The sequence below is a fragment of the Balaenoptera acutorostrata genome, chromosome 14 (assembly GCF_949987535.1).
Source record: "Balaenoptera acutorostrata chromosome 14, mBalAcu1.1, whole genome shotgun sequence".
In the NCBI taxonomy this organism is placed as follows: domain Eukaryota; kingdom Metazoa; phylum Chordata; class Mammalia; order Artiodactyla; family Balaenopteridae; genus Balaenoptera; species Balaenoptera acutorostrata.
In genome coordinates this window covers 50,994,123-51,018,267 of record NC_080077.1, presented here as the reverse complement: position 1 = coordinate 51,018,267, position 24,145 = coordinate 50,994,123, and the positions used below count along the sequence as shown (strand labels likewise).

Genomic DNA, 24,145 nt, shown 5'->3' with positions numbered 1-24,145 from the left:
TTAAATATATTAAATATTTTTCATAAAAGCCAAAAATATTACCATAAAATGTTTTCTGAATTAAGACAATATTCTTACTATCAAATTTGGCACTAAAATAAAAGTAAATAAGTGTGGGCTTTTTCTATGTTTTTTCCCCCCATCTACTCCCTATTATTAGAAGGAATGTTCAGAAAATATAGTTATTTAGTAATAAAACAATTTAAAATCTTTGTTTATGTTCATCAGTTGCTCATTACTTTGGTACAAGTAATCAGCTGCCACTGTGATTGCTAAAAATTCATAGGAGGGACAGAAATATATGGATTTGGCTATCGACCCTTTCTTGAAGCTTCTACAAATTATAGGTAATTTTACTAATATCTCAAACATAATAGTCTTCTATTATGATATTATAAATTTTGAAAATACTGATTTCAGTTACCAAAGGAAGACACAGTAGCCAAGCGGTGAAAAGACTTTTCTGCACACTACAAGCACATACTTGTTTATTTTCTGAATTTATAACAAAGCTTAAATTCATATAAGGTCAGCACATACATGATAAAATATTAAACTTTTCCCTTTAGCACAGCTTGAATCCAGAAGCTAGCTTCTCACAGTCATTTTCTTCTGCTTCACCAGGACTAAGGCTTTGGGACAGAGTGATACACAGTAAGCGTTGAGGGTTCGGTTTACAGATGGTTCACATCCGTATTCATCTTTTTAAAGAAACAAGAGCAACAGAGAAGAAGCTGTGTTACAGCGGAAAACGGCCGCCAGTGCCCCTCCGCCGCCCAGCGAGGAGGCCGTGTCCAGCAGCTCTGAGGATGACTCCGGGACCGACCGGGAGGAGGAGGGCTCCGTGTCCCAGCGCTCCACGCCAGTGAAGATGACTGACACGGGCGACAGTGCCAAAGTGACAGAGGTCAGGGGCCAAGGAGAGTGTGCAGTCCGGCGTGAGGCTCATCTCCAAAATCCCGCTTTCAGTTAAAGGGCTGAGAGCAAGAAAAAGTCACATTACCTCACTCACACCTTTCTAATGAACAGTGTTGCAGGCACTGCAGAGATTGAATACATTTGGCAAAGACATTACTGAAAATGGTTTCTGAAACGGGTGTTTTTGCTTCCATGTGTAACAGTAAATTTCTTGTCACTTCAGAATTCTTGAGAGAATCCTGTCCCTCTTTGAGCAGCCCATCCACTTATTACTTTGGTACAGTAGCCCATCCGTTTATTCCCCTGCTCAGCACATTGTTGGAATGCAGGGTTTGGATCTAGGCCTCACAATCTTTGCATAACCCCAGTGGGAAGTTCATCCTGTTCAATTCGACATTACCAATATATTGAGGGAAAACAAAAGGCAAGTAAACCACAGAAGAACGAAATTTAGCTTTGGGGAAATTTGCTTTCTAGAAATGGCCAAAAGTCATTAAAGCTAGACGCGTTGCCATGGGTTGGGGTTGGCAAACTACAACCTATTGGCCAAAACATCCTGCTGCCTGTTTTTGTAAATAAAGTTTTATTTACAACCAGCCATGCCTATTTACAGCCATACTTATTTGTTTATATATTGTCTATGGCTGCTCTTGCCCTATAACAGCAACAGAGTTGAGTAGTTATGGCAGAGACAGTATGACCCAAAGAACCTAAAATATTTACTGTCTGGCCCTTTACAGAAAATGTTTGCCAACTTCTGCACTATACAAAAGCAATTAGTAATTACCTAATAGTTTTTTACCCTAAAATAAACTATTTTAGTGAAAATGAAGTCAGATTTTTAAAAACCATTAACTGAGAAATTTAATGAACCAGGATGAAGAAACATTGTGATTGCCTTTGTGGGAAAATTCACAGGTTCATTTTCTTCATCTTTGGAAATTATTCATATTCTAGATGTCTAAAACTTCTTCCTGGTTCCCTTTTCTTTTGACCCCAGAATGTGGTCCAGCCCATGAAAGAGGTATATGGAATCAATCTCTCAGATGGCCTCTCAGAAGAAGATCTCTCCATTTATTTAAGGTAAAGTATTTTCATGAGAGATTAAGGACAAATGCAAATGTAATACAATACCTTTTATCTAGTATAACGTTTAAAAATTGAAAATAGTCAACAATACAGAAGGAAGTGAATTCCACTTGGAATAAAATAGTAGCATTTAGGTCAAATTCTGAAACAATTTATATTTGGAGTTAAAAGGCCTACTTACTGCCTGAGACTCTCAGGGCCCCTCAATGATAAAAATTTATGATGCTTACATGTATTTTCACTGCCTGTAAGCTGCAAACTGAAGTTCAAATACATCTCTGCATTCCTGCATTAACAAATCCTCAAGATCAAGTACCTTCTTACAAAATGAACTTGGGATACGGACAGCTGAGGACCTTGTATTCCCTTCAGCTTGGGGTGGGAGTGGAGGCTGAGGAGGGAGAAGGAAGCAGTGATGTAGGGGCACCAATTCAGAATGTTATTGACCTTTTTTAGGAAGACCTAGCTAAAAGGAGGCGATCTGCCAAAAAGGTATTCCCTGAAATCACGGATATAATTTTGTGTGTCTGTGTGCGCTTGCAAAGATTCATAGTTATCAGATTCTTAAAAGAAATTCTCACCTATAAATCCTTAAAACCCTTACGAGACCACTGTAAATGCCCCCTCAACCTAATGTATGCATTAAGAAGACAATTATTGCAAGTGAACATGGACCCACTTCATCTAAGTTTGGCTTATGTAAACTGTAATATAAATGAGCACTAACCTCCAGGTCTTTTTTAAGGAGGGTGATTGTTCTGCAGAATCCATTGAACTGGATATTTTCAGCTCTCTGCTTCAAACTAGTAAGATCTGCTGTAGAATATGTGAAATATAGAAATGTGCAGCATTTCTTGGCTACAGAAGCACTGGTATGCCTGTGCATCACTGTCTTACTCGCAGCCAATTGAGTCATTCAGAACTCAGCCACACCCTCCTCACTCCTGGATACACAGACACGCAGTGACATTCATACAGCTGTCACCCTCTGTAGCTCAACTCTTTAGTAGTTGAAGTGGGCCTTCATAAGCAACATGGTCTGGAAGAATGACTTATCTGGGGTTAGTGACTGAGTAATATGACTTTATTTATTGCAGAGAGCATAAGTGTACATGTCAAGGCTGTTCACTTGCTGAAGATAAAAGTTTGGATAAGAGTAATCTAATTTAAAAGTTTTTCATAGTGCTGTACTGATTTAATAATTGGCAGTTTCTTCAGCACTTTTCCTGACTTTTAAAAAAAGCTCATAAAAACTACAAACTGCATCCCTGAGGGGAAGATGGGTGCACGTAGCACAGGCCACACTTCAGATGGGTACACTTGAGATACAGATCAGTGATCCAATCAGTGGCCCATTGCCAGGCATCCTCTTACCTTGCCGAGCTGGCCTGGGGCGAGTCCCTTTGGTAGCTGCAAGTGGGGATTAGTGTCGTTGGAGGCTTCTCTGAGGGGGATGGGGGGGGCCAGTGGTGCTCAGCAGGTGGTCTCCTCCGTCCCCTCCAGCTCAGATGAAAGTACTCTTCCGAGCGGCTGGCGTAGGTATACCTGGGGATTCCTGTGGTCCTGAGGAAACCAACTCCATGCCCTGGGTGCTTAGCAACATCCTTGCTCCAGGAGATGGATCCCTATCCCGATCTGGCATTTCCTTGTTGTTTGTCTCACTGCAGACATCCCCGTCCCCACCACTACCTCACGTTTCCCCATGCTTCCTGCTGCTGTCACCCTTAGATATGCGAGGCCTTACAAGATCATCTCCCTGGCTTCAGGAACATTTTGGCTCAAGTTCTGTATCACATTTGAGTAAACAGAATGCAACGAAGTACACGTTTTGTTTCATTCCTATGCCCATGGTTACGACTTACATTTTAACCCATTCCTCCTCCTTTACTTCTCATAAACCCACTCTAACATCAGGCAGTCATTTATAAATCGAGTCTTGTGTCACATAGGGTACTCTTGTGTGCTTTTCTGACGTAAGCATATAACTGTCGTTTGAAGGCCCATATCATTTTGTGTGATCTACTGAATTTGTGGCAGGTAGTTCTTTAGCTTTGTATCTGTTATAATTTGTAGATTTGTGCAGCTGGGGCAGAGTCAACATAAACAAGACAAGAGCAGCCAGCAGTTCTGTTCCAGGTGCCCAGATGGAGTTATAAAATTGTAAGTACTAGATTAGACCTTGTAAAAAAAAAAAAAAAAAAACCTTTGTATTCATGCCATTCGGGGTGCTTTTTCTTAAGACTTTATGAGAAAGACATTGTCTTGTCCCCAAATTAGTATAAGCACTAAAGCATCTCCTCCTGATGTAATACCATATCCGAGGAAAACTGGGTAGCTGTGGGGATGGGGAAGAGGTTGGGAGCCTTGCCTGTGCTTGAAATGCACCCTTTGGAGGTGGGACTGGAGTTGGTGGGGGTTTTCCTCCAGAAACTCTGCTCTCCAGTGGATAGCAGTGGGATGAAAAAACAGCTCTGACCCTGGACACAGGCTCCTCAAATTCAGTACAAGACCCTTGAGGGCAGGAGTGGTTTGTCTTTTCTAGCTCTGTATCTTCACCAGTTCTATTAACTTGCTGTTTAGTGAATAACTTGGAGTTTAGTAAATTCTTAAATAAATAGAACTAGGTTCATATCCTGACTTAACACTCTGCCACTTCTTGTGTTTTTTTACCTTGAGCAAGTAACTTAAGTCCTATGTGGCTCAGTTTCTTTATCTGCAAAATGGGTTAATGGTAGCACCTGCTTCATAGGAGGATGGTGAGGCTGAAATGAAATAATGCATACAGAGTGCTTAGATCAGTGTCTGGAATAATCCTCAATACGTTGTGATCATCACCATTGTCCCCTTCTTCTTCATATTTATCATTGTTCTCTGCTTGTTGGGACCAAACAAAGCAAAGGTTGTGACCAGGAGTGGCTCCTGATGCCATATGCTCAGCTGAGTTTCTTCTATAAAAAGGGGTCACTGTGGCGATTAAATGAGGTAGGATATGCAAGGCATCTAGATCAGTGTCTGGCACAGAGTTGACATTTAGTAAATGTTCTCTTCCCTTTTCTTGGTACAACTTTATCAGTTTGTTTAATAAATTATTTGATAGATACTGACTGCCTGACTTCTCCATGTACTACATGTGCAGGTTCCTAATTGTTAAGAGGCTACTATAGTGATCCAGGCAAAGACTGGTGCCTTAGAGAACAGTGGCTGGGAGGATTTTGGAAATGGGATGAATCTAGGAAATATTAAGAAGTGAAATAGACTGGATAGTGAAATAGTTGGATATGGGGAAAAGACCTTACCAAGGATGGCCGTTAGGTTTTTTGGAAACAATAGGTTTGATTCATTCATTCATTTAGCAAATAGGTATTGAATACCTATTCGGACCTGTGTCAGGACCATTGACAGCTGCCATTTATCAAGGTAAGGAGCACTGTAGGAGGAACCCGTTTGCCTTTCAAGGGGGATCAAAGTGGCCATGTTTAGGAGGCAGTTGAATCAGCTGATCTGGAACTCAGAAAAGAGCCTCTGGGAATGTGAATGCATGTTGGTGATAATTAAGCCACTGGTTAAAGATGACACCACTTAGAAAAAGAGAATAACAGTGAGAAAAAGGTCTACAGCTGAGTCTTGAGGGGATCTGAGTTTAACGCTGAGGAGAGAGAGATGGCTCATCGGAGAAGGGGAAGGAAAACCAAGACTTTTATCACAGCCGCCTCCAAAAGGGCTACTTATCCCTTCTTTCTCTCCCCTTCACTATTTTTTTTTTCTCTTTTTTAAAAAACATATGAACTATTAACTTAGAGACAGTTTTTCTTTTGTAGGTCTAATTAGCATATGGAAGTATGAGCTTCCAAATGAACTGATATAGATGTGGCCAAAGAAGGAAAGTATTTCAGTGTGTTAGTAAAGCAAGAGACTCTGTTAACCAAATTGTATTATTCTAATGATTCTTCCATTAAAATAGTGTGGCGCAGCTTAGGAGGAGCAGGTGAGGAAGTGAACGTAGCGTACAAAATAAAAGGAAAACATGTTCCCGCGTTTCCTTCAACACCGTGTCTACTTTGATCTGTAATTGGTCTTGCTGTTAAGTTACTTTTAAATTCCTTTTCTTAAAACATTTAGTGTTTGCTTTTCTGAGTCTTAGCACAGATGAAAACCATGTGAATCTAGGATTTTTTTTTTAACCTTTTCCACTTAATTAGTAAAGAATCGAACATGAGTGTGTCTTGGGGCAGCATCTTCAGCAGGATAACAAAGAGCTTGGTAGGCTCTGCATTATGTTGTCATGGCAACTGCCCAAGAGTGTTGTTTTTTGGTTGTGTGCACACGTGCTTTAAATTGAAACTGTAACTAGGTTCTTAAAATGTCAGCTATTCAATTTTAAATTTCTAAAGCTATGCCAAAACTAAAGAGAAATTAGATTTATATGAGATCCTGGAAATTCTCATCTTATGTTTTGGGTTCTGGTATTTTTTTAAATATATTGATAGTAAGTTTATCTTAAGTTTATATACATATGTATCGACTCATCTCTGGACAATTCATAATCTTACCAGTTTTTCTTGAAATTATGAGGCAAACCAATACTCCTTTTCTAAATATGAGGTATACAACAACCAATGTAAAATATATTGACAGTAAACAATGGGCAAGGAGCCAGTGGATTAGGGGCTCCTGAAGCAGAGGTGCAGAAACCTGGATGGGGAGCTGGGCACAGTCACCCAAGCTCTTGCAGGACATTTCTTAGAAGCGGATGTTAAACCCCAAACTAGTCAATGTCTGCACCGGCAGCCCAAACACTCATAGCTGTATTCTGTGTGAGTGTGACCCTCCCTTCAACTCATGCCACTCCCTAAGTGTATGGGTGGTGATTAGGGAGAAATGACATCAGCCAACATTTCCTGAGCAGTGTGTGATGGGCACTGTGCTATGTACCTTAATCTGTATTAACTCAATTCTCACAATAACTCTAGGAAGTAGGTCTTAACTATCATCTTCATTTTACAGATGGGGAAAGTGAAGCACAGAGAAGTTATGTAACTTTCCCAAGGTCAAACAGCTAGCAAGTGGAGGAACCAGGATTCAAACCCAGACGAGCTGGCTGTCCATCACTAAGCTATAAATGCCTAGTGTTACCAGCTGCTCTTATACCCACAGTGGTAAAAATACTGGGTTATTAGTGTGAACAACCCTCATTTTGATCTTCTGACATGATCTGGTTTGTAGGCAGCTCTGTATGCAGACATAATGTTTCAGCTCCAATGAGCTTGAAAATTGTTTCTAGTATTTAAAGAGAATATACCTTTACTCTTTTCCTGGTACCCAGCATATTGTCCCAAATGTAGACACGCTTCCTGGGCAAGCATACTTTGCTTGACTCATAACATGATGTGGAGGTTGTTTAAGCCATCATGAGAACAGTGCTACTGCTATTTAGAGTTACTGTCATCCTAGTAAGTTGTAGGTTCTTAGAGGGCAGCCCATCTTTGTGTTCCCTGCTGCCTCCTGAATAGTACCTAAATTGAGTGCTCAGTAAATGTTTGTTGAAATGTACTGACTCTCACCCCCCACCCCTCCCATTACCATCAGAGCCTGCATGGGGCCCCATGAGCATCCCTAGAAGCCCACCTCACCCATCCTTGAACACTGTTTAGTTCTTCCCCTATTCTATTTCCTGCTCATAAGCCCTCTGCCCTCTCCTGCCTTCTGATAGAGGAAAAAAGTAAGCACACCAAGGTTTTAGCATTTTTTCTTTCTGTCCTGCTTCCACTTACACCTGTGACCAAATGCAGAATGAGAAGGGCCTGCGTGGAAGGACTCGCTGTGCCAGGGAGGGCGGGGTGCTGTGCAGCCCAGCGGTGGTTTGCTGTATTCATGCCAGACCACCCTGCCCTCATTGTACACTCCCACCAGTTCTGAGGAGTTTTTAACCAAGCAGCAAGTGCCAATCAGTGTAGGTTAAAAAGAACATGAACACGCCTATTATTAGTGCCTGCTATTCCATGGTTCACCTATTCTAGGAACATGTCTCACTTGTTTAAAACTTACCTCTAAGAAGTGGTTCAAAATGTAATACATAGAGTTTGGGTAAAACGTGTCTAATTTAGGATTCTTCCAATGCAGGATGAACTAAATAAGTGTGTTTACTGTTTTAGGATCGTAAGGTTGAGTTTATTCCCTGAGTACATCTCACAATAAGTAGCATTTACTGACCTTAGAGGGAATGCCCCTGGGAATGGGCTTCTGCTAGGGGAGGCATTTCACAAATCAGAGCGTGCTGTTAACACAGTCAGAATTAGGGCACCTTTTCACACCGATGAGGTGAGCATGACACTAGGCCATGATTAGCTCAACTTTGTTGACTTTTCACCTATCGTTTTCAGTGATGAGTCCCTACATACAAGTCACTCTCTGGGGTTCCCCACCCCCGCTCCTGCCTCATTGATTTCAGCTAGTCCTCTGCAGATAACACTGTCTTCTCTGCTGCAGGCTAAAGAAGTATTTCTGCCTTAATGGGTCACTCTTGTTATCTTTCCCAAACACCTGGGAGTACAGTCTTTAAAGGTTTAAGGATTAGAGCAGTTGGGAGGCAGTGATCAATGATTAATCAGCTAATTCCCTCCACAGGTGGGAGATGGTAGGTGACAATTCCTCAGCCCAAGGAAACTAGGCTGTGACCTCTTCCCTCACCCCAGAAATTACCACAGAAGTCTTTCTTTCTCTTTGATTCTGGCCTTTACTTTTCTCTCTTTAACCCTCTCCGGCTTTTCTTATACTTTTCTAATTATCTTTCTGCTTTCCCCTTACTCCCTATTTCTTTTACTTTCACTTCTACTTTCTCTCTTTTCCTTTTTTCATTCTCTCTCCAACCCCGCCAGGGTATTTTTAGCTCTTTTTATTTTTAAATGCAGTTATCTCTCCACAACACAAATTTCCTTCCTGTATTTTCAGACAGTGCTTTCCAGATTGTAATCCTGGACTCATTAGTGGGCCATGAAATTAATTTAGTAGGCCTCCACGTAACAAAATGAAACAAAACTGAACTGAATCCAGTAGAAGGCTCCAGTGCATGGCACATAGTATGGTTAAGTCTTGTTTCATGAAATTTTATTTCTGTACATAAATATAGCATTGTGTACCAATTTGCCATGCAAAGTGCATTTCTCACTGTGGATAACAGTCACAGGTTGGATTTATATGAATGCACCTTTTCTGAAACCACGTAAATTAAAAATCTTAACTCTGTTCCTTATATCTAGGCACTTAATGAATGTTTGTTGATTGAATGAAAATATGTGTGAATGATTCCTGTTGAGAATAATTAGGCAAAGAGAAGAGAGAGGTCACGAAGAAAAGGCGTCAGGAACCGATGAGGGGTTTCTGTGCTGTATCCAAAGTGGGTAAAATAAATTCAGGCCTTGGAAAATACACTCTTGTTACTCACAGTGAATTGAGAGCTGGGATGACCAAACAAGGGAAGGAGGTGGCAGGAAGCTACAGCTGAAAGTCAAAATGAAAAGCTGTTAGATTGATGGATAAAGGAAAAACAGAAAAAAGTTGAATGCCTCTTTGTTTGAATATTATCTACAATAGCACTATGTATACTATGTAAAACAAGAAAATTTAATGCAACAGGGTGAATTTTTTGTACCTTTCAGAGTAGGCTATCCTGAAAGGTTTCTAGCATATAAGGAATAATAAATGGAAATTTAATTGTAGGTACTTGTGTAATTAATGTATCTAAAATGACTTCGATATTTTAGAAATTTAGTATATTGACTATTTTTTTTTGGTGACTACAAAGCATACCATTTATGGGGATTCCGTAGGTTCACATGAGGACTTGAGTACCTCCCCTTAATATGGGTTTTTCTTTTTTTGCAAGAACCTAGCTAGCACTTCTATAAGGTAAGGTATACTTACCTTCTAGGTAAGGCATTATAGGCATTAAATGACAGGTATTTATTGACTGTTCACTATGTTCCAGGTTGGGTGTACATACAGTAATACACAGTTGAGTGAGATATAGTCCCTGCCTCTGAGGGTTTACATTGACCTGGGGGCGGGGGTGGGGGTGGTCAGTGATTCCAGGTGTAGGAGGTGCTGTGAAGGTGTTAGCAGAGGAGGCTCTGGGGGTGCAGAGAAGAATCCAAATCAGACAGATTCCTGGGCAAGCTGACCCTCAGGCTAAATTCTAAGGGAAAAATGGAGTTGCCCGGTTGAAGAAGGCAGAGAGGGCAGAGGGTCAAGACCACACACCGCTTTTGGAGACCCATGTGGAATTCTGTGTCTAGTGCAAGGGGATTGTCAGCAAGGAGGCCAGAGAGACAGACCGGCAGGAACAAGATCAGAAAGAGATGCTAAGTGAGAGAGAGTGACCCTTGTCCTAGAAGCCTGTTTTAATCAGGGGAGTGATAAAGGTCACTCTGGAAATAGCATGGAGAATGGATTGGAGAGAGATAAACAGCATATCTGTTGGAAACATCAGGACAAGAAAATGATTGGAGTCTGCTTGCTATTGGCAGTTGAAATAAAGAAAGGGATTTATTTTGTAAAGGTAGACTCTGTAGGGCTTGGTAAATTTTGGTAATGGATTAGATGTGAGGAATGTGTTAGAGGCAGGAGTTTTCTAGCTTAGTTGAGTAGGTCTGGTTACCAGGATTGGAAGTACATGACAAACGTAAGTTTGGGAGCTAAGGTCGTTCGTTTTCGACAATAATAGGGTCAAGATGATTTGTCTGGGGCTCAAGAGGTTTTAGATTAGAGAGATTCAGTAATTTTGTGGGGGTTTTTCTGCTCTTGATTTAAAAAGCAAGTAAGTTAAATTTTGTATCTTTCTCTAATGGGGGTCTAAGTTAAATAGGTTATTATACATGGTTTTTAAATTTTCTTGAGATCCACGGTCCAATTAAAAGGAAAAATATCCTTCAATTACTGATAGAGATGAATTTATTAGGGTTTTAAATGTATTTTTAGCCCATAAAGCACTGACTTATTTTTTTTACATGAGCAAGCAGGTTAATCCTGGGGGAACAAATTTGCATATCTGATACAGCCATGTGAGGGTTATTACTCATTGGTTTTCTTAGCTCTGCATACAAGAATCACATTTTGTAACTGTTTAACCTTTTGTTATTTTGTTAGTTTACCAATTATCATCAATTCTGTGTATGGAAGGTGAGTGGGATGGTTTCGGGCAGATGGAGTGGTTATTGAGCCTTGTGCTATGTCACCGTGCCTTCCTGACAGCCTTTCCTTTTGCACAGTGATGATGTGTGCCCAGGTATGATGTATTCATTGCCCTTGTCTTCTCTGAGCTTATGCAAGAAGTCTTTCCAGTTAAGATAAAATTTGGGTTGAAATACAACAAAAACCATTTTAATTTTATATTTAAATGTAGGTCTGTCATCCTACGTGTGACTCAGAACTCCTTGGGGCTTTTACACATGATTTTAAAAATAAAGTACATATCCCATCAAGTCCTAATTGTGTTTAAAATCCACCAACAGGCATCAATAGTCTTTTAATGTTGTATCATAATTTTCTGTGGTTAACATTTTAGTATTATTATTCATTTTCCTTATGGTTTTATGAAGAAATTTGAAGAAAACTACCATGCAAATCAATTACATTATATTTTCAAAATTAAAGGTACGCTCATATTTTGTAATCACCCTTCTTCCATCCCTCCCAATTTATGGGAACAGAAAGTCCTTGGTTAAAAAAGAAGGAAAAGGGCTTCCCTGGTGGCGCAGTGGTTGAGAGTCTGCCTGCTAGTGCAGGGGACACGGGTTCGAGCCCTGGTCTGGGAGGATCCCACATGCCGCGGAGCAGCTGGGCCCGTGAGCCACAACTACTGAGCCTGCGCGTCTGGAGCCTGTGCCCCGCAACGGGAGGGGCCGTAATAGTGAAAGGCCCGCGCACCGCGATGAAGAGCGGTCCCCACACCGCGATGAAGAGTGGCCCCCACTTGCCGCAACTAGAGAAAGCCCTCGCACGAACCGAAGACCCAACACAGCCAAAAAATAAATAAATAAATAAATAAATAAAGTAGCTATAAAAAAAAAAAATTAAAATTAAAAAAAAAAAAAAAAAAAAAAAGAAGGAAAAAAAACCCCCACTATGTGGTATTTTTAATCTGAAATTAATCTAAAAAAAACTGTTACTTGAGGCAAGGCTTAACTGCCTTTGGGTCCCCAGTCCCTAGCATAATACCTTGTGTGCAGTAAGCATTAAATAAATTATGAATGAATAATATTTGATATTCAGTAGTTTTACCTCTTTAAGGAATATCATGCAGTAGTTAAGTGTGAGGGAGGAAAAGGGAGAAATGTGTTAACAAATTGAAGCAAACGGCAAGACAAATGATAAATATTTGTAAGTTTTTATTTCACTATAGTATATTTTCAGTTTTAGATGTAATAACACAGAGTTCTTGGCAGGTCTCATGATTTTCTCAATTGACAAACCATTGATGTCCTTACTAGTTAATTTATACATTATGTTAGTAGGACAGGCTAAAATAGGATCATGATTTTCTTTTTAAATTTAATTTTGTCCAGCTTTATTAAGATATAATTGACATATAGCATGTGTAAGTTTAAGGTGTACAATGTAATGATTTGATATCTGTATATACTGCAAAATGGTCACCATAATAAGGTTAATTAATACAACCATCACCTCACCTAGTTAAAATTGTGTGTGTGTGTGTGCGTGTGTGGTGAGAACTTTTAAAATCTATTTCTCTTAGCAACTTTCAATACACAATACAGTATTATTAACTATAGTCACCATGCTGTACATTGCATCTCCAGAACTTATTTATCTTATGAGTTTGTACCTTTTGACCACCTTCACTCATTTCCCCTATCCCTCACCCCGTCTCTGGCAACTACCTACCAATCTGTTCTGTTTCTGAGTTCAGTTTTTGTTTTTGTTTTGGAGGAGGTGGTTAAGATTCCACCTGTTAGTGAGATCATATGGTATTTGTCTTTGTCTGTCTGACACTTACTTCACTGAGGCATAGTGCCCTCAAGGTCCATCCATTTAACAAAAGGCAAGATTTCCTTCTTTTTTTTTTTATAGCTAAATAATATTCTTTGTGTATATATAACACATCTTTATCCATTCATCCATTGATGGACACTTAGGTTGCTTTCATGTCTTGTCTATTGTAATTAATGTTGCAATGAACAGGGGGGTGCATATATCTTTTTGAGTTAGTGTTTTTGTTTTCTTCAAATAAATAGCCAGAATTGTGATTGCTGAATCATATGGTAGTTCTATTTTGAATTTTTAGGGGAACCTCCATACTGTTTTCCATAGTGGCTGCACCAATTTATATTCCCATTAATATGTACAAGGTTCCCTTTTCTCCACATTCTCGCCAGCACTTATCTCTCCTTTTTTTTTTTTTTTTAATAAATTTATTTATTTATTTACTTTTGGCCGCATTGGGTCTTTGTTGCTGTGTGCAGGCTTTCTCTAGTTGTGGTTAGTGGGGGCTACTCTTTGTTGCGGTGTGCGAGGGCTTCTCATTGTGGTGGCTTCTCTTGTGGCAGAGCAGGGGCTCTAGGCACATGGGCTTCAGTAGTTGTGGCTCACAGGCTCTAGAGTGCAGGCTCAGTAGTTGTGGCACATGGGCTTAGTTGCTCTGCAGCATGTGGGATCTTCCTGGACCAGGGCTCGAACCCGTGTCCCCTGCATTGGCAGGTGGATTCTTAACTACTGCACCACCAGGGAAGCCCTATCTCTCCTTTTTGATAATCTAATAGGTGTGAGGTGATATCTCATCATGGTTTTGATTTTCATTTCCCTGATGATTAGTGATGTTGAGCACCTTTTCATGTTCCTGTTGGCCATTTGTATGTCTTCTTTGGAAAAATATCTGTTCAAGTCCTTTGCCCATTTTTTAGTTGGATTATTTGTTTTTGTGCTATTGAGTGGTATGAGTTCCCTATATATTTTGGCTATTAACCCCTTATGAGATAATGTGGTTTACAAATATTTTCTCATTCCATAGGTTGCCTTTTCATTTTGTTGATCACTTCTTTTACTGTACAGAAGCTTTTTAGTTGGATATAGCCCCATTTGCTTATTTTTGCTTTTGTTGCTTGTGCTTTTGGTGTCATATCCATAAAATCATTGACAAGATCGATATCAAGGAGCTTTTCTCCTATGTTTTATTCTAAGAGTTTCATGGTTTCAGGCCTAACATTTAAGTCTTTAATCCAATTCTGCTTTTGTGTGTGATGTAAGAAAGGGGTCCACTTTCAATTGTTTTTGGATGTGAATATCCAGTTTTCCAAGCATTATTTACTGAAGAGATTATCTTTTCTCCATTGACTATTCTTGGCCCCCTGGCCAAATATTACTAGACTGTGTATGGATAGGTTTATTTCTGAGCTCTCAATTCTATTCTATCAGCCTATGTGTCTGTTTTTATGCCAGTACCATACTGTTTTGATTATCATAGCTTAGTAATATGGTTTGAAATCAGGAAGTGTGATGCCTCCAGTTTTGTTTTGTTTTTTAAAATATTTATTTATTTATTTATTTGGCTGCGCCAGTTCTTAGTAGCAGCATGTAGGATTGTCATTGCTGTGTGGGGGATCTTTTAGCTGTGGCATGTGAGCTCTTAGTTGTGGCATGTGGAATCTAGTTCCCTGACCAGGGATCGAACCTGGGCCCCCTGCATTGGGGTCCTGGAGTCTTAACCACTGGACCACAGGGAAGTCCCGATGCCTCCAGTTTTGTTTTGTTTTTTTTAATTCTTCTTTCTCAGGATTGCTTTGGCTTTTTGGGATCTTCTGTGGTTCCATAAAAAATTTTGAATCATTTATTTCTATAAAAAATGCCATTGGAATCTTAACAGAGATTGTAATGAATCTATAATTACTTTTTAACATTATTTATTCTTCCAGACCATGAACACTGGATACTTTCCATTGAATTATGTTTTCTTCAGTTTCTTTCATCAGTGTCATGTAGTTTTCATTGTACAGCTCTTTTACCTCCTTGGTTAAATTTATTCCTAAGTACTTTGTTTTTGATGCTATTGTAAAGGGGATTGTTTTATTTCTTTTTCAGATAATTCATTGTTAGTGTATAGAAACTTAACTGGTTTTTTGTATCTTGATTTATTATCCTGCAAATTTACTGAATCCATTTATCAGTTTTTTCCTGGAGTTTTTAGGATTTTCTGTCTATATATCAACTGCAAATAGAAGTAATTTTACTTCATCCTTTCTGATTTGGATCCCTTTTACTCCTTTTTCTTGCCTTATTGTTCTGGCTAGGATTTTCAGTACTGTGTTGAATAGGAGTGGTGAGAGTGGGCACCCTTGTCTTGTTCCTGATCTTAGAGAAAAATCTTTCAACCTTTTATCATTGAGTCTGTTAGCTGTGGGCTTGTCATATATGGTCTTTATTATGTGGAGGTATGTCCCTTCTATGCACAACTTGTTGAGAGTTTTTATCATGAATGGATGTTGAATTTTGTCACATGCATCTATTGAGATGTCATGTGATTTTTGTCTTTCATTCTATTAATGTGATGTATCACATTTATTGATTTGTATATGTTGAACCATCCTTGCATTCCAAGGATGAATCCCACTTGATCGTGGTGTATAATAACTTTAATGTACTGTTGAATTTGATTTGCTAGCGTTTTGTTGAGAATTTTTGTACCTATATTCATTGAGGATATCAGCCTGTAGTTTTCTTTTCTTGTAATGTCCTCATCTGGCCTTGGTATCAGGGTAATGCTGGCCTCATAAAATGAGTTTGGGAGTGTTCCCTCTTCAGTTTTTTAGAAGTGTTTGAGAGATTGGTATTAATTCTTCTGTAAATTTTTGGTAGAAATCACCAGTGAAACCATCTGGTCCTGGGCTTTGCTTTGTTGGGAGGTTTTTATTACTGATTCAATCTTCTTACTCATTATTAGTTCATATTTTCCATTTCTTCATGATTCAGCCTTGGTAGGTTGTATGTTTCTAGGAATTTATCCAGTTCTTCTAGATTGTCCAGTTTGTTGGTGTATATCAATTGTTTATAGTTGTCTTGTATGATGAGCCTTTGTATTTCCATGATATCAGTTGTAATGTCTCCTCTTTCATGTATAATTTTATTGATTTTGGTCCTCTTTTCTCCTTGGTTATTATAGCTGAAAATTTATGTGTTTTGTTTATATTTTCAGAGAACCAGCCTTTGGTTTTGTTAATCTTTTCCATTATTTTCCTATTCTCTATTTCATTATTTCTGCTTTAATCTTTATTATTTCCTATCTTCTGCTAACTTCTGGTTTAGTTTGTTCTTTTTCTAGTTCCTTGAGGTGTAAAGTTAGATTGAGATCTTTCTTTTTTCTCGATAAATGTGTTTCTGTCTGTAAACTTGCCTCTTAGAACTTCTTTTGCTGCATCCCATGAGTTTTTTGGCATGTTAGTTTATATTCTTGTTTGTCTCAAGATATTTTTTACTTCCCTTTGATTTCTTCTTGATCCATTGGCTGTTCAGGAGTGTGTTGTTTAATTTACATGTCTTTGTGAGTTTTTCAGCTTTTCTCCTGTTATTTTTAGTTTCATTCCATTGTGGTCAGAAAAGATACTTGATGTAATTTCTGTCTTTTGAATTTGTTGAGAGTTGTTTTATGACTTGTCATATCATCTAGCCATGAAAATGTTCCATGTGCTCCTGAGAAGAATGTGTATTCTGCTACTGTTGGATGGAATGTTCTGTATATGTTTCTTAGGTATATTTGTTTAATAGTGTTCAAATCCTGTTTAATTTATTTTGTCTGGATTATCTATCCATTATTGAGAGTAGGGTATTAATGTCCCCTACTATTATTGTATTGCAGTTTATTTCTCCTTTTAGTATTTGCTTTACATATTTAAGTGCTCCGATGTTGGATGCATGACTATTTACAATTTTTGTGTCTTCTTGGTGGATTAACTCCCTTTATCATTGTATAATGACTTTCATCATCTCTTTTGACCATTTTTAACTTAAATTCTATTTTGTTTGGTATAGGTATAGTGACTTCTGCTTTCTTTTGGTCACCAATTACTTGAAATATCTTTTTCCATCCCTTCACTCTCAGTCTTTGTGTGTCCTTAAAGCTTAATTGTGCTTCTTGGTAGGCAGCATATCATTGGATCTTCTTTTTTAATTTATTCAGCCACTCTGTGTCTTTTGATGGGAGAATTTAATCCATTTAAAGAAATTATTCATAGGTAAGGACTTACTATTGCCATTTTGTTCATTGTTTTGTAGATCTTTTGTTCCTTGCTTCCTCTCTTGCTGTCTTCCTCTGTGATTTGATGACTTTTTGTAGCAATATACTTCGACTCCTTTATCACAGTCTTTTTTGTGTCTACTACAGATTTTTCCCTGTGGTTACCATGAGACTTACAGAAGATATATTTGCAGCATCCTATTTTAAGGTGATAATAACTTCAACAGCATGCAGAAACTTTATACTTTTACATCTCCCCCGCCACCCGTTATGTGGTAGTAGGTTACTGATGGTATGATTTACACCTTTTTAATATTATATACCCAATAACAAATTATTCTAGTTATGGTTATTTTTAATACTTTTTTTTTTAACTTGTAGAGTTGCATGCAAGTTATGCACCACCATTACAACATTAGAGAATCTGACTTTGACTATATATTTATATTACCAGTGAGATTTACACATTCATATGTTTTCACAGTGTTAATTAGCATCCTTTTATTTCCACTGCCCAGCGAGCTCCCTGGCCAGACAGGGCCACCAGCTCAGCTCTGCAGATGCAAAGAGCCTCTGGCTGGGATCTGTGTTCAGTTGTAGCTGCAGGGAGGAATATGTTCTGCCAGGATTTGAGTGCTGATTACTGTAAGCCCTGCCCCCCTTCTCCATTTCTCTCTGATTCTCCATGATCAAGCTCCAGAGATTGCCCCAGTGATCCCTGTGAGGTGAGACCCAAGTGGGACCCCTGGGAAGTACCCTGCAGGGCTGGGGGAGCTGGATGTTTACTTTGGGCTCTTTTTTTCCCCCACTGTAGAAACTATAGACCTGGGGGCCCTCTTGTGTGGCCTTGTGACTATCCAGGGGATGAGCAGTGCAGTCAGAGTGTAGCCATTCCTCTTATTCTTCTAATGCTTTCCTTCTTCGTCTCTGTGGGTCCAGGGGTGGGTGCTTCCACTTCACCCCCTGGATTCTGGGATTTTCACAATGGTGACTTGTCTAAGGATAGTTGCTAGTTGGTTTTCTTGTGAGGGGGATGATGTTGGGGACAACCTACATTGCCATCTTGATCCATGATTTTCTTATTTTCAGTTCAAATTGCTGAAGCTCTTCAAAAGAATCCCTTGATCAACATGCCTAGAATTGAATCAAGATTTCTTGATTTCCATTTGCCTATTGTTTCTAAATACATGAAACCCTGAAAGTTTTGCTTTCTTTTTGTATTTAACTTACTCTTAGAATCTTACAATTTAAAAAAATTATGGCAGTTTGATCTCAGTTGGAAAGAAGGGAAATTTTTACATTTAAAAAAATCTTCCTTCTCAAACCCACTTTCCATTTGCTTGCAAAAACACTCTTTATAAGATGGTTTACATCCATTAGTAAAGGGTCACAGTTTCTATTCTGTATGTGTGATGTCACCAAAACACTAATTAAGCCCCAGAATATCTGAATAAAATGTATCCTGTCCTTATGCAGGAAAAAAGAGGACTTGAGACTATCTTGACTTTCTTAACCATTTTGTCTTACTATTTATAATTGTGTTAGAAGTTCATTACTTAATGTCAAAATTAAGTCAGTGCTTTTTAAGCATTGTACATCAAAGTAATATCTCTTCAAAGATAAAACTCAGGCTTATTTCAAAAGATGAATAGCTAAATTGGTAGTTCATTTATCATGTGGTTAGAAAATAGGAAAGTAAATTGACTAGTTAATATGTTCGGATACATTTACTTTCAGTAATAGAGTAGAGCTAGGAAAAAAAATTCTGATAATCTCAGAAACGTCAGTAAATGTTTAGATAAAGAGCAAAAATATAATTTTAGGTATCTTTTTGGGAACTCTAAATAAAATTATATTTGAAGCTTCTCAGACCAATAACTTTGTCCTTTATACTGTCTTCTACTCATTATTACTCTTACTTGTCCAAAGATTTTGCTTTTACTTATTTCAAACAGTTTTAACACAGTAGGTATTATTCTTCTTGGATTTTCTCATGCTGTAACAAAATCAGTTGTTGGTTTATTTATATATCATGTAGATGATATAATTAAATTGAATTTATTGTTTACTAGTTTATTATTTCATTTTAGTGTTTAATTTCTGTTTTTACATATGGAATCTTGGATATTTCCCAACAGTCTCATCATGAGAAAATCAATTGGTGTCATCTGAATTCTTCACATACTTCTTTCCTCCCAAAAGCCATCTGTAATGGCTTCTGGAGATAAATGGCTTCTAGAGATACATAGATAACAGTCAGATTTGTGTGGAAAGGTGCAAGACAGCATTCTCAGAATGTCCCATTCGTGTACATATGTGTGTTTAGCATATTAGGACTGTGAAATTTGGGAACTGGAAGATGTTTAGGGGTCACTGGACTCAGTCCTCTGATTTTCTGAGAAAACAAGGCCTGGAGAGGGTCTGCGGCTCATTCAGAGTTACAGAACTCTTAAGTGATAAAGCCGGGACTCAACTTCATTTCTTTGGGACTTAAACCCAAAGTCCAGTAACATGATAGCCTGAGCCAGGCAGCTGGAATTTCTCCAACCCATACTCCTATTGGGTGCAGCTAAAAGTGGGGGAGCCTCCCACAGGCAGCATGGATAGTAACAAATAGTGACAACTAGCACCTCGCCACCAAAGGAAGAAAAAGACAACACTAAAAAGCATAAAGCAGTGAGGCTCAAAATGTGGTTTGCAAACTCCTGGGGAGTCCTCCAGCCCCCACTGAGTCAAGTCCTTCTCTGGCCTGGCTCCTATAATGAATGCACCTCCATCCCAGGCAGGCTTTCAGCATTGGAACGGCCATGAGGGAAGGGGCAAGGGCCTGGGAAGCGGGGGGTGGGGGGAGGCAGGCCAGTTAATGAAGCAATAAAAATTATTAAGTAAGTATCAACCCTTAAATGTATGTCTTTCTAGTATTTTGGGGGGCAAAGTGGGAGATACACATAAAAGACTTCTGTTGTATATCAAAATATGATGGTTGTCAAGGAAAAGCACATGTGAGAGCTGAACTCATCACTTTTTTCATAGAACACCAATTAAAATAATGACTGACAAACTATGGTTCTTCAGACGAGTATTTGGCAGACACTTTTTCAAAAATGAACAGAGTAAGCCTGTCACTTCAAGAAAAACAATTGCAAGTATTTGTTACAAGTGATAAAGTTAGATATTTCAAGCCAAAATCAGAATTTTGGAAAACTTATATCCACCATCATTAGCAATACTTACTTAAAGGTTTTTCCGGTGAGATGGTAACGATCTTAACAAATGTGATTTTTTTTGATATTGTGTAATGAAATGTCTTACATTTGGAAGATCTTCATAACTCAGTGAGTCAATATTGTCCAAATGACCATTGCATGCTATTAAAAAAATCATCCATGAATAAGAAAACCCATTCCAAGTGTAAGACAGACCAATGGGTTTTAAGATAAAAGCACATGAAAAGTTCATTGACATGATTTCAGATTCTACACTGCAACTAACCTTTAAGAAATTTGTCAAGTTTTGCTGTAGCATCAAAGAAAAATATCCTCAATTATCTGGGAAGACTATTAAAATACTTCTTCCTTTTCCAATTACATGTCTCTGGGAAGTCAGATTTTCCTCATTATACTTCAGCCAAAACAACGTATTATGACTGATTCAGCCAGAAGCAGATTTGAGAATTCAGTTGTTTTCTCTTATACCAGACATTGAAGAGGTTTGCTAACATGTAAAACATCACTTCCTTTTAAATTTTCTTTTGTTTTGGAAAATATTTTTCATTAAACTATTTATGTTAATATTTATTAGGTTTTTTATTGTTACTTTTTTAAATTTATTTATTTATTTATCTTTGTTGCTGCACGTGAGCTTTCTCTAGTTGCAGCGAACGGGCTTACTCTTCTCTGTGGTGCACAGGCTTCATATTGTGATGGCTTCTCTTGTTGTGGAGCACGCTCTAGGTGTGCAGGCTTCAGTAGTTGTGGCTCTCGGGCTCTAGAGCACAGGCTCAGTAATTGTGGCACATGGGCTTAGTTGCTCCATGGCATATGGGATCTTCCCAGACCAGGGCTCAAACCCATGTCCCCTGCATTGGCAGGCAGATTCTTAACCACTGCACCACCAGGGAAGTCCCTATTATTGTTACTTTTAAGTGAATTAATAGATTTTAAAAATTTCTCATACAGTAAATATCAGTAGCTATAACCCAATAAACCAAAGCTTTTTGGGATCCTAAATAATGCTTTTAAGAGTATAAAGGGGTCCTGAGACTAAAAAGGTGTAGAATATTTGACTGTTTATGTCCGTATGCAGCACTAAGGCAACCAAGGCATTACTACATTATAGCTTTGTTCAGTCCTTACCAGAGGAGTGATATTCCTGACCAGTTGAAGAAATGTTTCTTTTCTATAGTTTTGTTTGTTTAAGGAATTAAGGAAGCAAATAGTTCTGAGACCCCCTGATTCATTGGTTCCTTTATTCACTTGCTCACTCCTTCATTCAATGGCTTTTTTCACAGAACTAGAACAAAAAGTTTTTAAATTTGTATGGAAACACAAAAGACCCCAAATAGCCAAAGCAATCCTGAGAAAGAAAAACGGAGCTGGAGGAATCAGGCCCCTGACTTCAGACTATACTACAAAGCTACAGTTATCAAAACAGTATGGTACTGGCACAAAAACAGACATATAGGTCAATGGAACAGGGTAGAAAGCCCAGATATAAACCTACACATCTATAGCCAATTAATCTATGACAAAGGAGGCAAGAATATACAATGGAGAAAAGATAGTCCCTTCAATAAGTGGTGCTGGGAAAACTGGACAGCTGCATATAAAAGAAAGGGAGTGTTCTAATTTCAAACACCATACACAAAAATAAACTCAAAATGGATCAAAGACCTAAATGTAAGACTGGACGCTATAAAACTCCTAGAGGAAAACATAGGCAGAATGCTCATTAACATAAATTGCAGTAATATCTTCTTTGATCCATCTCCTAGAGTAAACAATAAAGTAAACAAGTGCGACCTAATTAAACTTAAAAGCTTCTGCACAGCAAAGGAAACCATAAACAAAATGAAAAGACAACCCACAGGATGGGAGAAAATATTTGCAAACAAAGCGACCGACAAGGGATTAATCTCCAAAATACACAAACAGCTCCATATCAAAAAAAAAAAACAACCTGTGACTCCATATCAAAAAAACAAACAACCCGATCAAAAAATGGGCAGAAGATCTAAATAGACATTTCTCCAAAGGAGACATACAGATGGCCAAAAAGCACATGAAAAGATGCTCAACATCAATAACTATCAGAGAAATGCGAATCAAAACTACAATGAGGTATCACCTCACACCAGTCAGAATGGACATTACTTAAAAAATCGACAAATAATGCTGAAAAGGGTGTGGAGAAAAGGGAACCCTCCTACACCGTTGGTGGGAATGTAAATTGGTACAACCACTGTGGAGAACAGTATGGAAGTTCCTTAAAAAACTAAAAATAGAACTACCATATGATCCAGCAATCCCACTCCTGGGCATATACCCTGAGAAAACCGTAATTCGAAAAGATACACACACCCAAAGTTCAGAGCAGCACTATTCACAATAGCCAAGACATGGAAGCAACCTAAACGTCCATGGACAGAGGAATGGATAAAGAAGATGTATATATATACCATAAGAAGATGTATATATATACCATAAGCAGCAACATGGATGGACCTAGAGATCATACTAAGTGAAGTCAGATAGAGAAAGACAAATATCATATGATATCACTCATGTGGAATCTAATTTTTAAAAAAATGATACAAATCAATTTTTTTTATAAAACAAACAGACTTACAGAAAACAAATTTATGGTTACCAAAGGGGAAATGTTGGGAGGAGGGAAAAATGAGGAGCTTAGGATGAACATACACACACACTGCTATTTATAAGATAGATAACCAGCAAGGACTTATTGTAGAACACAGGGAACTCTATTCAGTATTCTGTGATAACCTATATGAGAGAAGAATCTGAAAAAAAATGAATATATGTATAACTGAATCACTTTGCTGTACACCTGAAACTAACACAACATTGTAAATCAACTATACTCCAATAAAATTAAAAAATTACATAGAGTGCTTATTGTATTGCGGAAGTCACATGGAAGGATACAAATATGCACTAGAATGTTGCCTGTTTAATCATAACAGATGGTCTTCCTCCTGCACTGCACACACTGAAAGCCCCAAAGGGTATAAGAGCCAAACTGTTTTTTCACTCGTAGAATAAATTGTTTAATGCCTTCGGCAAAGAGCCCTTGCCACAAAGCTCATTAGTGAACAGTTACATCATGAAAGTTCTCTCTCATCTCATTAAAATATAAAATTGATTCAGAAGTGAGAACATATACTCACAAATATGTTCTGCAAAAGACAAGTCTTTGTCTCAGGAAAGATGCTTGTGGGCCTGGCTGGCTGTGATTGTTGCAGTTCCCTCAGTATCAGAAAGAGCGTGATGCAGAGAAGCAGTCTGTTAAGAACAGAAAGACTGCCATGAGAGATGAGATCATGTTCTCTGAATACCCAAGGGCATGCTTACATTTTACTTTTCAGATAAGATGCTTAGAAAGGCTTTATTTACTTAAACCAAGCTGCTAAAATTTTGCAGACCTTTCTCATGTGCAGGCTTGGTTAATTTTTCATGTCACATGAAGTGTTGAGATAGCTGGGAGTATTCATCTCAGAGCATAGAATCATGTGATCATTCCCTCAAGTAATACTTGAATTACCGTCCAGTGAAGCAGGGCTTTTTCAAGTTGTTTTGGGATCAATAAGTGGAACATATAAGGAGGAAGATTTAGGGTCACTGAAGAGAAAACCTTTTCAACAATTAGAGCTATCAACAA

The 24,145-nt window shown here is 38.4% G+C and overlaps 1 protein-coding gene and 1 long non-coding RNA gene across 3 annotated transcripts in view; one reads left to right on the top strand and one right to left on the bottom strand.

Annotated features, from left to right (window-relative positions):
- The window catches only part of FIG4 (FIG4 phosphoinositide 5-phosphatase), a 135,790-nt gene that overhangs the window by 92,051 nt on the left and 19,594 nt on the right, over window positions 1-24,145 (top strand). For both annotated transcript variants that reach the window (XM_007190679.2, XM_057528160.1), the window contains exons 20-22: window positions 712-907; window positions 1,919-2,001; window positions 4,081-4,167. In XM_007190679.2, the coding sequence (XP_007190741.1) occupies window positions 712-907; window positions 1,919-2,001; window positions 4,081-4,167 (366 nt within the window). The remainder of the gene's footprint in view (window positions 1-711; window positions 908-1,918; window positions 2,002-4,080; window positions 4,168-24,145) is intronic.
- LOC103003538 (uncharacterized) lies at window positions 891-23,734 on the bottom strand. The gene is made up of 3 exons (XR_451785.1): window positions 23,655-23,734; window positions 9,449-9,504; window positions 891-977 (listed from the first exon to the last, which is right to left on the bottom strand). It is a non-coding gene; the product is annotated as an uncharacterized LOC103003538 (long non-coding RNA).